This window comes from Typopeltis vanoorti, chromosome 1, assembly GCF_054136105.1.
Source record: "Typopeltis vanoorti isolate ZY-2024b chromosome 1, IOZ_Tvanoo_1.0, whole genome shotgun sequence".
Taxonomy (NCBI): domain Eukaryota; kingdom Metazoa; phylum Arthropoda; class Arachnida; order Uropygi; family Thelyphonidae; genus Typopeltis; species Typopeltis vanoorti.
This window is the reverse complement of record NC_143549.1, coordinates 123463461-123480167: the sequence shown is the minus strand read 5'-3', so window position 1 is coordinate 123480167 and position 16707 is coordinate 123463461. Positions and strand designations below refer to the sequence as shown.

At 34.3% G+C, this 16707-nt stretch overlaps 1 protein-coding gene across 2 annotated transcripts in view; it reads left to right on the top strand.

Annotated features, from left to right (window-relative positions):
• Positions 1-16707, top strand: part of put (activin A receptor type 2 punt) — a 212732-nt gene that overhangs the window by 130582 nt on the left and 65443 nt on the right. For both annotated transcript variants that reach the window (XM_090393363.1, XM_090393371.1), the window contains exon 7: positions 12480-12618. In XM_090393363.1, coding sequence (XP_090249489.1) covers positions 12480-12618 — 139 coding nt within the window. The remainder of the gene's footprint in view (positions 1-12479; positions 12619-16707) is intronic.

Below are 16707 nucleotides of genomic sequence, written 5' to 3'. Positions count from 1 at the left end.
CTCCCATAAAAATGTTGTATTCTTTGACTATTGATGGACGAGGGATATTCACATGTTGTTTAGCAGCAACAGACCATCGTCTGACATTTTCAATGGCTCTTGACTTTTATAAGTGGAGATAAGGTGAACTGTCTTACTGTCGAGCCATTTCAGTAGCATGATATTTTCATTGGTCTCTACTCTATAATTATATGAGCCTCGACCACTTTTCTTCAAAGAAGCTTCTGTCAGCAAAGAGCAGCCTGCCAATCTGTTTTTCCTGACAGTTCCCACCATATATATATATGTGCCCAACTTTTTCAGTTCTACAGCCAGGTTAAATGAAGTGAACCAATTATCAACAAATAACTTATGGTTCCTATGTTTAGGCAAATCCTCAACTAGCCTCATGACCACATTGCCACTCATACGTAAGGGACCATCTTTCACTTTTGTCCCCTTGCCCACATAAATTTCAAAATCATACACTATCCCACTTACTCCAGCCCATGCAAATACTTTTATCCCCCAGCGGTGTGGCTTGCTCTTTACATACTGTAGCATAGATATATGAGATTTGAGTGGTATCATCATTTCATCAACTGAGTTGTATTCCTCTGGCTCGATTTTTAGAAAATTTTTTCTCAGAGATTCCACTAATGGCCTAATTTTGAAGAGTTTGTCATAGTCCTTATGCTCTCTTGGAACCATGTTATCATTATTATTTACATGCAAATAGTTTCTCAATTTGCAAAATCAATCACGTGTCATACTTCCTGAAATAGGCTCATAACGTGTAGAATCAGCCCAGTACATTCTGTATTTTGGCATCTTAACAACTCCAGCCAAAATATGCACACCAATAAATTTGCATATTTCAATCACAGATGTGTTGATAGACTTTCTTGTTTTTTGCATTGAATACAAATTTGTTTGGTCAACTAAATTTTCTGTGACACTGTTATCAATAAATTTTTCAAAATAATTCAATGGGCATAAATCGTCATTTGGAGGATCAGAAAATTTGGAATTATAGGTCACATCTATTGCTTCCATGTTTTTGTGTCGCCAGCATCGATTTCTTATGTCACGTATAGGTGGCTGACCCTGATTTCGTGTTTCAAGTTGCACACTGAGTGGTGTGTCATCTTCATCACCATTCCTCCTATGAATTTCCACAGGCACACTGTAGCTGTCTTCATTGAAAGTTTCACCTGCAGTAGCTCCTTCATCTGAAGCTCTGCCTCGCACAGCTGTCCTCAATGTTTCCTCATCCACATCATCTTCTAACTCAGCATCCTCAACATCCGATATATCCCCTTTCAAGAGAAATACAATTTCTTCAGATGATAATGGCCGCTACATATTCTAAAAGAAAAAGATATCAAACTCATAATTATATTGTGACACACTACAAATGCCTAACTTTATATCAAGAATTTCTATTCTTCATTGATAACACTCAGTAGCGTGCCAGTAGTGTCCAGTGCCTGTGTGCAAAACTTTAGTTGGTGCCCCTATACCCCCCAATAAAAAATCACTTTATAAAAACGTATTAGTGAGCAAAAACAAAATGCGAAATATATTCTTTGGCACCTGTGTGCATTGCGCACATTGCACACTGTGCTGCCGCGCCCCTGATAACACTTGAGTGATAAATGTGTGCAGAAGAAGCTAATTTTTAAATTATTATCTTTCTTGTACTTCACCATTTACAAATAATTTACAATTTTTAGAGAAAAAAATTGTAAATTTTAATACTTTTTAATAAAAATTGTAAATTTGTAAAAGAAACAAATAGCCTTCATTATTTGCATTTGCACAAATAGCCACGTAATCGCGAATAAACAAGGTCGTATCTAACATATTATATACACGTGATCAACTGATTCCAAATGTAATCGCGAATAAACAAGGTCGTATCTAACATATTATATACACGTGACTGACTGATTCCAAATGGAATCGTTATATTCTGATAACAAATATTCAACTTTCGAGCTTATACTCTATAATGCGTAATATTCTACAGTTATCTAAGTTATAAAAACTGATATTGGTATGATTTATACGTATAATACATACCTCTTATTATTTTCAAGAGCACTAGGATGTCGACACACCATGCGGACGTAAACACAAAAAAGGAAAATGTGCGCGAACAACCAATCGTGGAGAAACAGCAGACAGCTGCAATCTGGCGGCAAAGAATGGAACTACGACGTAATAACAATTGGAATCATTCGCCACGTAATATGGGCCATGAAAGCCAAGAGAGAGTTAGTGATTCCAATTGGAATCACTAGGGCAGAAAGGGTTAAATATTGCATTACCTTGGAGAGCCAATGTTTAATGTTTTTGTGCTAATTTTGTCTGATTGCTTATTCGACAGAACATTTCCTTTGTTTTCAAAGAAATAATTCACAATAATTATTTTAAAAAAAAAAAGAAACTGAACTGCCGACGTTCTAGATTATGTTATCATTGTTCAAAATCATATTTCGAAGAATAATTCACAAATTTTCTTCAGGAAATTTGTGAATTATTCTTCGACGACTTTGCTTTATAGAGAATTAATATGCAATTCTTTAATCATATCACTAATTTTTTTTCAAAATATCATAATCTATTGATCTTTGCACTTTCACCTTGGTTTCCCTGTATAATTAGTCTTTACAAAATGAAAGAAACTATTATGATTTAAATTTATTTATCACTAGGTTAGACTATAATAGATTTAGTTTAATCCTTTATCCCTATATTGGTGTTGCACTACTTACTGGATAAGATAGTACAACACTATATTTAGTCCTGAAGATATTTTCAGGCGCAAACTTTGTTTGCTCTCACTGGGATAAAGGATTAAACTAAATCTATTATTATGATTTAAATTGATATATATATATATATATTTTTTTTTTTCTGCTAGTTTATTATTTTGCTCCAATTTTAAAGTAAGCGATACTTTTGCATATATTCTCTCATACAAAATATGTATATGCGCATGCATCAAATGTGAAATTTCATATTTTCACAATAGAATTGAACTTTATTTCGAAACATAGGTACAGTATCCTGATTTTATATAATTTTTATTTAATTCGTTATTTTTCCATAGTAATTGTTCCACATAACGTTTAATTTTTCGACACTGAAACTAGGTTTTGATTATTATAAATTATCAAATTATAAATCAGAAAATATACATATTATTTCCTGATTATTATAAATCAGGAAATTATGTGATATTGGGTAATAGGGGAAATATTTAAAAACACTGTCATCCTACAAATGCAATATCAGAATAATATGTTTCGAATGTCTGCTCATCAGAAAGATGGAAAAACAAAACTAGAAATTTCTGCCTGTAAATTATTCAGTTATTGCATGCAGCACTGTAGTGCACTGCCTGTTGGGCATGTTCTTTTGATCTGGTTCCCAGTGCAGAGGGGGGGGGGGGGGTCAGTAATCTTCGTTAGCTTATTACTGAGCAGAAAGGAATATTAGAATATATATATATATATATATATATATATATAATACCTTAATTATATTCCAAACAATTCTGAATAGTAGGGTAAATCATTCTCTGAGATATTTTATTTCTTAATTTTTGAAACATTCTGTGTACCATAATCTCACCTAATGCAACTGTTTTTCAAATATGCCTATTATTAGATGGTTTTTTTTTTTTTTTTTTTTTTTGTAAATAAGAATACGGTTTGCTGAAATTTTGTCTTTAAATTTTCATAGCAGTTTGTGCCACAGATTAGAAATTTTCAAAGTAGCGCAAATAATTTTTTTTTATTACAAAATAGCAAAGTATGATAATAAAAATTTCTGGTACAATAGAGTTCGACAGATTGAACAATATTATTGACTTATTTCTTTTCTCCTGTGGGAGAAAAATGGTAAAATGTCACTCATATAATTATAGCAGATTTTCTATTAGCGAAAATGGTAAGAAATAATCATTTGCACTTTCATTTCAAAACACAAAGAAAGAACATTGTAAATTCACCCAATGAAAAAGAAAATACTACATATTTTTCTTCTGTTATACTGCACATATTTCATTTGTGAATACATGAATGCAAAAAACTGTAAATTGATTACAATATATCTGATAGAGAATTCATGGTAGAAAAAATATTTATGTAAGAGTTCTAACATCAGCAGATATAACGTTTTCTTCTAGTTTAGATACGTGACATTATTGAAGTAGTTAAACTTTTGCTACTATTTTACACTAAACTGCATGAGCATGTTCCCAAAGTGATTTACGTTTGTAACAGTTGCTTGCAGATTGAATAGGTCTTAACCCCCCCCCCCCCCTGCCAACCCAAAAAATAAATGATTATGTAACAGCTATGTGCCTTTTCTCTTAAAAAATTCAAATCTTTTTTCAAGATAATTGTATCAAATAATTTAGAATTTTTCGATAATAAAAGTGAAACTGATCACTATAAATAAAGAAATCATTTTTGGCATAAATACTGCATCATCAGCCTGTAAAAGAAATGTCAGTTTTTCTGTGTTAGGATGTCTAAACAACTGAAAACGAAACAAGACATTCTTGCTTGAGGCAATTTAGTGTGACTTCTGGGAAACTTTTTCTCTTGTGTTTCTCAAAAGCAGTAAGAGTAATCTAAGACTTTTAGCTTTTCCTCCAGCTAAGAGGATTATTGTCCAGCATTTCTAAGACATATTTCAGAAATAGCAACCAGCAGCAGTAGAAGTAGTAATATTTAGAATTAAAAAAAAAAAAAAAAAAAAAAAAAAAAAAATTAAATAAAAAACTGAACACAACTGAACTTTCTTTTGTGTGGTGTGCATAAACATTTTGACATATTGAAAATATAGCATAGTATTTCTAAATCTTAGAATAATTTCAGCTGACCACTGAACAGCTAATTTCAGATGCAAAGAAAAGAAAGAGTACAGAATTAGAAGTTTCGATATACAACAATATTATTGCTTTATTTCTTTTGTCAAAATGGTAAACTGAAATAAGAGATTTTGAATACTGTTTGAAAGCTTTCAAACCAGTAGAAATGGAAAGTAGTTATGTAACTGAGTTCCAGGAGAGGAGATGGGGGAGGTGTTGCAGTAAAAAATCTTAAAAATGAGCATACATTTTAAATCATTCCATGCAGGATATCCTGTTATATTTTTAGCATATCTACATTGGTTAAGCACTGGATATTATAGTAATGTGCATCCTACAAAAAAAAAAAAAAAAAAAAAAAAAATCTGTTGCAATTTTAAGCAAAAGAAGAAGGCGAAGAGTCTCTGATAAAATACCATTGGATATAAATTTTTGATACTAAAAAAGACACAGTCAGAAACAGAGTAATGCAGTTTATAATTATTTGTTGTTTATAAAAAAAATAAAATAAAATAAAAAAATCGTTCCTAAAATTGAAATGTGACGATTCATATAAAGATACTTTGCAAAGAAAGAAAGCGAAGTGTCATATTTATTTCACTAAATGTTATTTAAAAATATAAATATTTGACAAAATATGTTAAATGCAAACAAACATTTGAAAAAAAAATCTATATTGTCAGTAAAGTGAAGGAAATTTACTATTACTAAAATATATTCATTGCATAGGCTGAGCTATGGTCATTTCAGGATTGATTATTTATTTTGGCAGATTTGGCAGGAGACAATAAATAAATTGTGCCAAAAAAAAAAAAAAAAAAAAACGATCAATATCCTTATACAGTAAAGGAAATTCCAAGTAACACAGTACATGCAAAGTGAAGTGACACAACAGTGTCGCTCCACCACAGTTAATCTGCTAATGGCTCTAAAATCGCTGTTAAGGGATTAATGGTGGTGGAGGGTAAATACTTGTTAAAAAGTAGATTGCCGATGAAGTTTTGATCCATTAAAAAATGCTGGGGGTGGTCTGGCTATTTCATCCACCTCGGCCAGTAGGAGGGTTAAGAGAAAAAAGCTGATTGTTTCTCTTGCTTGTGCAGTATAGCATCTGTTGAAGTTGCAAAGTTTTTTAATGGTATAGAGACATTTTTACTCTAGTCTTTGAAAACAACAGACAGTAAAAAATTATCTATTCCAGAATAAAAATGAATATTTCTGTGTATTATAAGACATTGATCTACAATAAAATATCAGCATATGCGAGATTGATAAGACAGAAGAACCGCTATCAAAAATAAAAACTGATGAATGTAGGATTCCCAAAAGTGTAGATAATTCCGATAATGATCAGATATTATGTATACTGAGTCGCAGTAAACAAAAGAAAATTCTTAGAAAATGGAGCGAAATATACACAAACCAGAGAAATACACATCATATGTGCAACAAATTTTACGAGATAATTTGCTGCTCCATCAAACCATATTCATTCCTGCCATACTCTCCGTCTCCTCGTAAGTTTTTTTTTTAATTATGCCATGATAAATTCACTTATTCATATCTAGAATTTATAGGATTGTGCTATTCGCTCTACCCAGCAGCTTATAGCACATATAAGAAATGTTAATTATTAATAATTCATTTGCCATTAATGAAAGTTTTTGTACTCGTACTTATTCTTTCCTTTCATTTCCTATTCTCACGTCTTATAAATGATGGTTCATATATTTTCATCTTTGAGTATTTTTAATATGCCAACCAAATATAGCATTCTCCTTCAGTGTTGTTTTCTAATAAATCCTGAAACAAATAGATTATTCCTCCACTCTATGCAGATTTGGTTACAATTAATTGATAAATTAAAGTATTCAAAGTTATCCAGTAATTAATTGCATTGGACCAATTAAGACGAGCGCTGATGCTCTATGCACTCTCAAAATATTCATACATCAATAAAAATGCAATCATATGGGCGTGGTCATCCATGGGGGGGGGCAAACAGAGTACTCCTCCCCTCCGTTATCGAGTAAGAAATTCCACAAATTATAATCATAAAAGTGATTGAGATATTTATACCCTCAACCATGGGACACTTTGTCTATCTTAAAATTTTATTACGGGTTGGCCTGTTTCAGCCCAATGCAGGGTAACCATATTTATTCCTGTTTTTGGTTAATCATTTTCTGATTTGTTAAAATAATGTTCATTACTGTTGTGAACAGTGACCAATGACCTTTGCCCTCTGTGTCGAGTGAGTCACTGAGTGACACGTGAATTGTAAATTTATAGTGAAACAAATTTAAACAGAATAATACATTTTTAAAAGGTAAGTGTATGTAATTTAATATTATTTTACTTTTATTATTTATTTATTTTATTTATTTTTTATTTTTTGCTTTTAAACTGAAATAATTTAATTTAGGATTTTGGGATTAATTAATTAGTTGATTTTTAATAAAATATGCTGGTAAATTTTTTTTATATATGAAATTGTGCTAAAAATTGTATTAATTCTGAATACTTTCCTTTCCAAGAATTAAAGATCATTAAAATTAATGTAAAATGAAAATAATGTATTTATAGTTTTATTCTAAAAAAAGTATTTTCTTATTTGTGTTTTCCTTCTTTCAGAATGGATATGAGGAATTAGTTTTCTTCCCTAGAAAAAAATGCTAAAAGACATTTATTGATGTAATTATTGTCTCCAAGCTTTCTCCCCCCCCCCCTGGAAAATTTTCTGCGGGCACCCATGCATACGGTCAAATTGATGTGAAATTTGTAGCACGGGTTGCATAACCAACACTACAGCACACCCAACCGAAAAGGTCACACAACGTTGTTACTGCTAACTACACTCTTACTTAGTTTCCAGGTGGGAGAACTAGGGATGGCCCCCCTAGTTCTCCCACCACCAAACCTGTTCTGAAAAATTTCCTCAGAATTATTCCTGAAAAAAAACCTTCAGTAATTTCTATGTCTCAGTCCTATCAACCAATCTGAAACCCACAAATCCTCAACCTGTTTCTCATGAGGTTCATTCCATAGACCTGCCACCATCTCAGTCACTTGCCTCTGGACCCTCTCTACCTCCTCATCACCAAAAAACCCAGATGACCAGATCTGCTCACAGTAGGCAAGATGAGGTCTTATCAAGGCTCGATACAAAAGATACAGAGACAAAAATGTCATTGTCTCTGCTCGTCAAAGTATTCTTCAGTAACCAAGTGAACTGATGAGCTGCTTGAGCCACTTTTACAATGTTCCCCCCTAAATTTTAACTCCCTCCACTAGCACTCCATGTCTCTGGCTTCATTAATTTCCTGGAGTACAGTTCCACCAATGTGGTATACAGCTAGTAATCTTTTCACCCCAAAACATAACCTTACACTTTGCCACATTAAACTGACATCCATTCTCCTTTGCTCAGTCTGCCAGTCCATCCAAATCATCAGCAAATTACTGAACAGCTCTTCTCAGATCCTTTCCTATATCACTAATGAACAAATTAAACAGTAGCAGTCTGAGAATAGAACCCTGCAGCATGCCACTAGTCACGGCCTTCTTTTAGACTCTGCTCCTGAATAAACTACTCTCTGATATCTGTCCATCAACCACCCTCTTGTCCTTCTCACAACCCTATATCCATCCCCATGTGCTGCAGTTACTGATTAGAATTCCATGTAGTATCCTGTCCAAGGTCTTTGCAAAGTCCAGTAGTATCACTGTAAACACAGTACCTTTATCCAACTCAGCTCTCACTGTATTATAAAACTGGAGCAAGTTACTGAGGCATGACCTACCCTTCACAAAATCATGCTGCTCTCCCATACAGTATCCCATTTTCATCTATCCATTCCTGTATTTTGCTCTTAACCAACTTCTTCAATACTTTGACAACAATTACTGATATGCTGATGTCAGTAATTTGCTATATCAGTCTTGGAGCCTCCTTTATGCAATGGAACTATTCCCCCCCCCCCTCTTCCACCCCCTTGGGACTAACCCACAGCTGAGACTTAGATTAAACAATATGGTCGAGTGCACCGACAAATCCCTTGCCACTTCACATAAAACTCAAGCTGGTATACCATCCAATCTCACAGCTGTATTCACATTAAGGTTCTATAATATGCTATGCACCTCCATTTCATTTACTTCAGTTCCTGTATAAGCCTTTGGCTCTCTTGGTCGAGTCCTGCAATATCACAACCTGGATAATATACTCTTGCAAAGTGTTCACTTAGTAATTCTACTATTTCAACTGATTCAGTTACCTCCCTACTATCAGCATTCATTAAAATCATTTTGCCTTGTACATTCTTTCTTTTACTTGCAGCTTATCAAAAGAACTGTTTGGGATTCTCTTTAGCCTGTTTTGCTAACTTCCTTTCATAATCTGCTTTTGCTTTCTTAACACACTAGTTATCCTTCTGGCCTGTGCCTTGTGCTGTTCATATGCCTGTAGGTTACTTTTCTCCTTAAATTCCCTCCATAGTTGTTTCTTTTTTTGCAGCTCCAACTTATTCATGATATTCATCCATTTAACTCCCACTTGATTTACTGTCTTGACTCTAGGTATGCAGTCTGCCATTACCTCCCTAAAACACTCCTTTACCACTTCCCATGCACTATCAACATCCAACCATTGCAGTTTTACATGCCATGGCTCCAATCCAAGCAATCTCCTAAGCTTGTCATACTTACCAGCCCTGCAAGTCCTCGTATACTCCTTCAAGGCTGAAAATTACACACATTTAGCCACCTGTCAGGTCAAGACCATATGATCACTCATCACCAGTGAGTGGCATGGTCATATATGTTATAGACAAATTCTCAGATGAAATTATTAAATCGAGCACTCTCGAATCTCATCTTAGTAACTGCATAAATTCAATTTCCTTCCTCTTATGTGTCCTCTCCTCCTTCCAGTTTAAGTTCCTAACAAATCACTCATAATAATTACCTGTCCTCCACTCATTGAGCCTGTTTGCTGATGCATACTATTTCCATCATCCAACTGTATATTTTGTTCTGCTGGCCTCAGTCTCACACCAGATGGCCACAAATGTGCTATTTTCACAGGTCTGCAGTTGAACATCTACTCTCTTTGGTTATGGTTCATCGGCTATCATCAATAACATCTATCCTCCCTGAACACACTATATCTTTCACATGCTATCCCAATAATTGTATCATCTTTTGTTAGCCGTTCTCACTAATGCCAATAACCTATGGCCAGGATGAGCCAACCAGTGCCAAAAATTCCTCCTGCTTTTCCAAATTCTCCTGGCATTAGTGTACATAATAAAGTGCAAAAGGCCCTTAGACCCACCACTATTCTGATGCTTTATACTAACTGTCCCATTCTGGTTTGTTACCAGTGGTACTAACTTAGGCATATTATACACATTGTTATGCTCAGCTGCTTCACTGATGTCTGCATATCTGCTTCTTCAGGTGCAAACCATAATTTGCATCTGGAAACCAGAATAATTGAACCAGATGTTCAGTTGTTTGCTGATGATGCAAAAATAGGCGGGGCAATCAGAAATACCACTGATAACTTACACTTAAAGAATGATTTGAATAACATGGAACAGTGAGAGAATGATGACTGTCAGTTCAGCATTAGTAAGTGTAAAGTTATTCACTTTGGGATGATGAGATTTGAAACAGCATGTTATATTGGTAGGAAAAAAATGATCAGACTAGTCTTCTTCGAATTATGGTGGGTAGGAATTTTAAATTTAAAAGTCACATTGTAAAAATTGCAAATATTACCCAGACGATAATTGCAGTGTTAACGAACAATGAGATTTTAGGATAAGGAAGTCATTTTGCTTCTTTACAAGGCATTGAAAAAGACAATACCTGGTCTACTGTGCTCAGATTTTGATTCAGAGGATTATACAGTATATTCTGTGGAAAGGGTGCAGAGAAGAATTACAAAGATTATATTGGGATTATGGCATGTACATTATGAGGATAGATTGAAAGTATGTGGACTGCATACTCATTAACAGGAAAAAGAGGGGTGATGTATAAACTTCTGAATAGGTGTTATAGGATATCTCTGATGAATTTTTTCATTACATGGCAGGTGGGAAGAGAACACAGGGACATCCATGAAAGTTAAATTTGTTCGTGATTAAGAAAGGAGTGAGAGTTAGATTTTTCTCTCAGAGCAGTGAGTGAGTGGAACTTCTAGTATGAGTGAGTTTAAGAGAACATATAGCAGCTGGTTTGGGTGATCTCTCTTAACTAACTTCAGTGTTTCTTGTCTAATCCACTTCTTGATCTTTTCTTCTTCTAGTACTGTTTGTTCTATCATCCTTCATTAATCCTTTCACTCTTAGATTCAAATGTTTTTCTTTGTCCATACTTTTAAGTTTCTCTTCTATCACTTCTGTACCTTCTTCCTATTTCTGCTTCACTTATTCTTGCTGTATCCCTTCGTTTCTGATGATGGGGGTTTATATTTTCTTTTTAATTTCAACTTGATGTTTGCAATCACTAAACTATGATCCGATCTATATCTGCTCCTTGAAAAGTTCGACATTGCTGTACTAATGTTATCCATCTTCTAAGATGAAAAGCCAAACGGCTATTTTTTCTGGCGGCTATAGATGGCTATATTTTTATTCCATTAACTAGTTATCCATCTTCTTTTAATCGTAATCATATCGATCATGTTCTTGGTTTATCCCATCATTTGATCGCCATGTCCATTTTCTACAGTCCTTTTGTTGGAATCTTGTGTTATAGATCATCATCATCATCTCGTGATCCACAGCAAATTCTAAACATTTTTTCACCTCATTCATTTCTTTCTCCAAAACCATATTTTCCCATGACGCTTTCTCAACCATCATTATCTATTCCGACTTTGGCATTCCAATCTCCTTCAATAATTGGTACATCTTGCTTTGGTATTGTTTCTATTGTCAGATGTGGGTGCATATATCTGTTGATATATTGAATTGTTTTTTCTTGAAATCTTGCTACTATCATTTGTTCATTGACTGGTTTGTAGCCTAACAGTGCTTTTCTAGCCCCTTTTGTTAAGAAGGAAGCCAACTCCTGCTTCGTGCTTGGTGTCATGCCCTGACCATATGACTTCGCATCCATTTATCTCTCCTGATGTCCATTGCATCTCTGCCAGTTGTAGTATATCACACCGATATCTCTTCATTTCCTTGTGAAGTAGTTCTAGCTTTCCTGACATCCAAAGTGTCCGTACATTCCATGTTCCTACTGATAGTACTTCTGTTAGTCTCCAGACAAATCATTTATTTCTACCAAAACCACCATCTTTTTTACTTTTCTTTTCTGATTTTTAGTTATAAATACACAAAAATCAGCAAGAATATTACTAACAAAACTAATTATTCTAAGGAAATAACACAATGAAACAGATCAAAATCATTAATTTTGCGAGAGCATTAAACACACCAAACTTCACTTTATAGCCCTAACTAATCTGTGAGGTAAACACTTTCAGTTCATGTATAGCAACAGAATGTTATTAACTGATATTTTTAAATAGCATTCTACCTGATCTTCTTTATCATTTATTTAATTAGAATTTTTGAATAATATTTGTATGCAGGTTGGTACTAGAAGATACATGGCACCAGAAGTGCTGGAAGGAGCCATAAACTTTAACAGAGATGCTTTTCTAAGGATAGATATGTATGCCTGTGGCCTAGTACTCTGGGAATTGTTATCTCGTTGTTCTGCACGAGAAGGTAATATAATAAAGCAACATAATAGTTGAGTATGTGTGTGTATTTTTAAACTATACAGATTCTTAGTATTTTATATTTTTAGTTTTTGAAGTATTAGTTGATTTACAAGAAAGTGAAAAGATTCATCTTAATATCAGCAGCAAACATTGTGATCACTTATAATTTCTATAAATATGTTTCTAGAATTTTTAATAAAAATTTATTTATCACTCTGGTATAAATAATAGTTTAAAAGATATAAACTGTAACAATTTAAATTCAGTACAAATTCAGTGTCATGCTAGTGAATTTTTTCTGTAGTATAAAGATGTGTGGGGAATGATTTTCCTGATGATTGAGAACAACTTTATATACATTAATCTTTTCTGTTGGTTATGCTGTAATGAGTTTACTGAATTTAACATTTTGTTAAAATTTTGTTAATTTTCTTATCCTACCAAATCTCCATGGAATCAGTGTTTTTGTTGTGGGTAGTATCAGCCAGTGAACTACGTATATCAAACCCTAAGCTCATTCACGAAAACTACTGCAATATTCTATTCACCCACCATCCCCCATCTAAAAAATTGCTTATCTCTTCCCCACCATTTTACACAATTTCCAGGGTGGGTCTCTTCTTCTCCTCCTTTTACCCTCAGTTCTTTGTGTAATTTCTTCAATGTTAATCCAATGAAATCCCCTCATCAGCCTATACACTGGTGTTCGAAAGCTAAGGGCAAACTACATTTTTACCTCTATATGAAAAAGTTTTCATGATTACAGCCAAATGTGGACATAAATTTATTGCCAACATAACTAATAAATTATATTACACAAAAAATCTGTTACAAATTTCATACAAATTAAATTGCAATATATTTTTGGCAAACCTTACAAATTTCCTAAGGATGTAGTTAAGGAATTAATGTACAGTGCTGACAGAAAACTATGCAGAGAGACATTTCAAGTATGGAATATGTCCACCCAGCTGTGATGCAGCACTGACAACGTTGTACCATGTTTATCACCAGGTGATTCAGAAGTTCTTGAGTCAAACTGGTCCACTTCTCCTACAGAGCAAGCATTAGGCCTTGTTTGTTTTCTGGAAGGGAATTTTGAGCAGCAGTGTGTCTCCCAATTGCATCCCGAACATGTTCTATGGGATTGAGATCTGGAGAGCATGCTGGCCACTTGATTTGATTAACATCCTTGACCTGCAGAAGTATCTCCACTGCTCCTGTACTATGTGATGTGGCACTGTCATCCATAAAAATAAATCCTTCAGCTACAGCACCATGAAACAATCAAACATGATATTGAAGAACTTTGTTGCAATATCATTCATCAGTCATAGTTCCTTTTTCCAGCACTTATATCTCAGTCCATCCATTAAACATAATGCCTCCCCATACCATGACACCATCACCACCATATCTATCCCTTTCAATAACATTCTCACAATGGTAAGCAGTACCGCTTTCACACCAGATCAGGTGTCACCTAGAATCAGAGGAAAGACAAAAACAACTCTCATCTGTAAAGAGTATATTACCCCATAGGTGTCTTGTCCAATTTTTATGGATACAACACCACTGAAAATGTGCTCTATGATGAGCTGTGGATAAAGGGATGCAGACTACAGGCCTTTGGGCATATAGGATTACTTGTTGCAGACATCTTGCCACAATTTGTTGAGATATCTACCTACCTACTTGTGTTTAAATGGCACCAACTTGCAAGCTGACCTGCCATGGTGCATTGATTGCATTTTGCTGTTATAAAACCAAAAATCTGTCTTAATGCCCCATCGTAGATTGAGGGTGACCTCTTAGCAAATGTCTGGAACACATTCCATTGATTTGAAATGCTGTCCAGAGCCTGGATACAATCCTATGTGAGATTCCAAACTCTCTGGCAATATCAGTAATTTTATGGCCTTCTTCAAGCTTTCCAATAATTCTTCCTCACATGAAGTGAAATCATTTAGATTATGTCTTTGAAACATTACAAGACATCGAAGTTTGCAACTTTATTCCTTCGTGAAAAGAGCCTCCTTCAGAAACAGTTCTCTTAGCACAGACTTTTTACTTTTATCCTGTTGAGTGCTATCACTTGATCCCTTTGCACGCAATTCGAAAATTTGAATGTGTACTCATCTTTTTCGGAATCATCAGGTATGCAAATTGACATAAGTTGATTCATCTGAATTTGCAGTCGTAATCTTCAGAAATAGTGTTTGCTCATAGGTTTGAACATGAGTGTACTTTTATGCTTACCAACAATCTGCTCCACTTGCAAGAAAACCTTCTTGAGAGCATGTACGACCAAACATATAACAATGGAAAAACATTTTGTCACATGCCAGTGGTGGATATTCTGAATAGGTAATTATTATCAATAATTAATGTAGTCATGTATTATTAATGCATTATGGATATAATGTATTTATATTTTATTTATTTTCTATTTGTGTTGAAATACATTAACATGTACTAGAAAGGGATGTCTGGAAAGTTCTGATAAAACCTAGAACAAAAATGATATTAAAGCAACTGATGATTGCTATGTTGAAGCATACCTAAACATGTAAGGATAAGGAAGTAATTTTGCCCCTTTATAAGACTTTGATAAGACCACACTTGGATTACTGTGCGCAGATTTGGTCTCCCGGCATCCAAGGAGATAAAGAAGCTGTGGAAAGGGTGCAAAGAAGAGTCACAAAGATTATCCATATTATGGGATTTAGATTATGAGGACAGATTGCAAGTATATAGATTACAGACTCTGGTTAACAGGAGAAAGAGGGGTGATATAATAGAGATCTATAAACTTTTGAATGGGTGTTATAGCATTTCAACTGATGAAATTTTTCGTTATATGGAAGGTGGGGAGAGAACACGGGGGGCATTCATGGAAGTTAAATTTATTTGCAGTCAAGAAAGGGGTGAGAGCTAGGTTTTTTTTTTTTTTTTTTCCTCAGAGAGCAGTGAGTGAGTGGAATAATTTGGGTTCATTCACACTAGACGCACTCAATCAGGGCATCCATGGAAGTTAAATTTATTTGCAGTCAAGAAAGGGGTGAGAGCTAGGTTTTTTTTTTTTTTTTTCCTCAGAGAGCAGTGAGTGGGTGGAATAATTTGGGTTCATTCACACTAGATGCACTCACTACCTTTATGGGTAGTGAGTGCATCTAGTGTGAATGAATTCAAGGGTAGTTGTGATAGCTGGGTTGGGTAATTTACAGCCTCCTTCGATGAGTCCTTGACTCCCTGGAGGTCTCAGATAATAATAATAATAATATAACCACAAGAAAGAACATACTAGTAGCAGAGTAATGAAGGCAATTTATGTTTGTATATTCTTATATCCTCGTATCTTCTTTCTTGTGGTTATATCAGTTGTGTTATATATGTTGTCTGCGCCATTGTTAAATATGTCGTCTATGCCATTGTTATATATTTCGTCTGTGCAATTGTATGTCGTTGCTCTTCCTATTTAATTTTAACTTCCCTTATTCTTTTTTTTTTTTCCCTCTCTACTTTAACTACATGACTTACAAAATTTCCTTGACTCTAATATCTGTATCACTTCATTCTATAAGGAAAGCAAATTCTATATCTCTGGCCAATTTCTAAATTTACTCACATGCATACCCTGACTGTTAAAAGTTATTCCTTGCTATAAGAAACGAATCCTCTAATTTCTGTCTAGGGCCATCTCCTCTTCAGATATCGACAAATTTATTTTTTAATGCTGCGCCAGCCAATATCTTACAATAGAGGGGACTCTTATTCAGGGAGACTTTTCCAGACCTTTGGTGCACATAGGAGAATAAATTTAGTGCTTATACTCATAAATCAAATGCTCTACTATGGCTAAGTAAATTCTGGTTTGCAGTCGTAACCTCTATAACAACATGTTATACCTTTCTTTCAATCCCCCCCACCCCCCGCTATGGTTCAGATTAATGAATGGTAGTTTTGGTTCGTATCACAGGCAAATCTCAGGTATAAAAGAAAAAACATATTTATTGGAATCTAAAGACATAATATACACTTAGACCAATCTCACTTTCAATTAGTTCGATGATATGCTAAATCAAACCTTTTC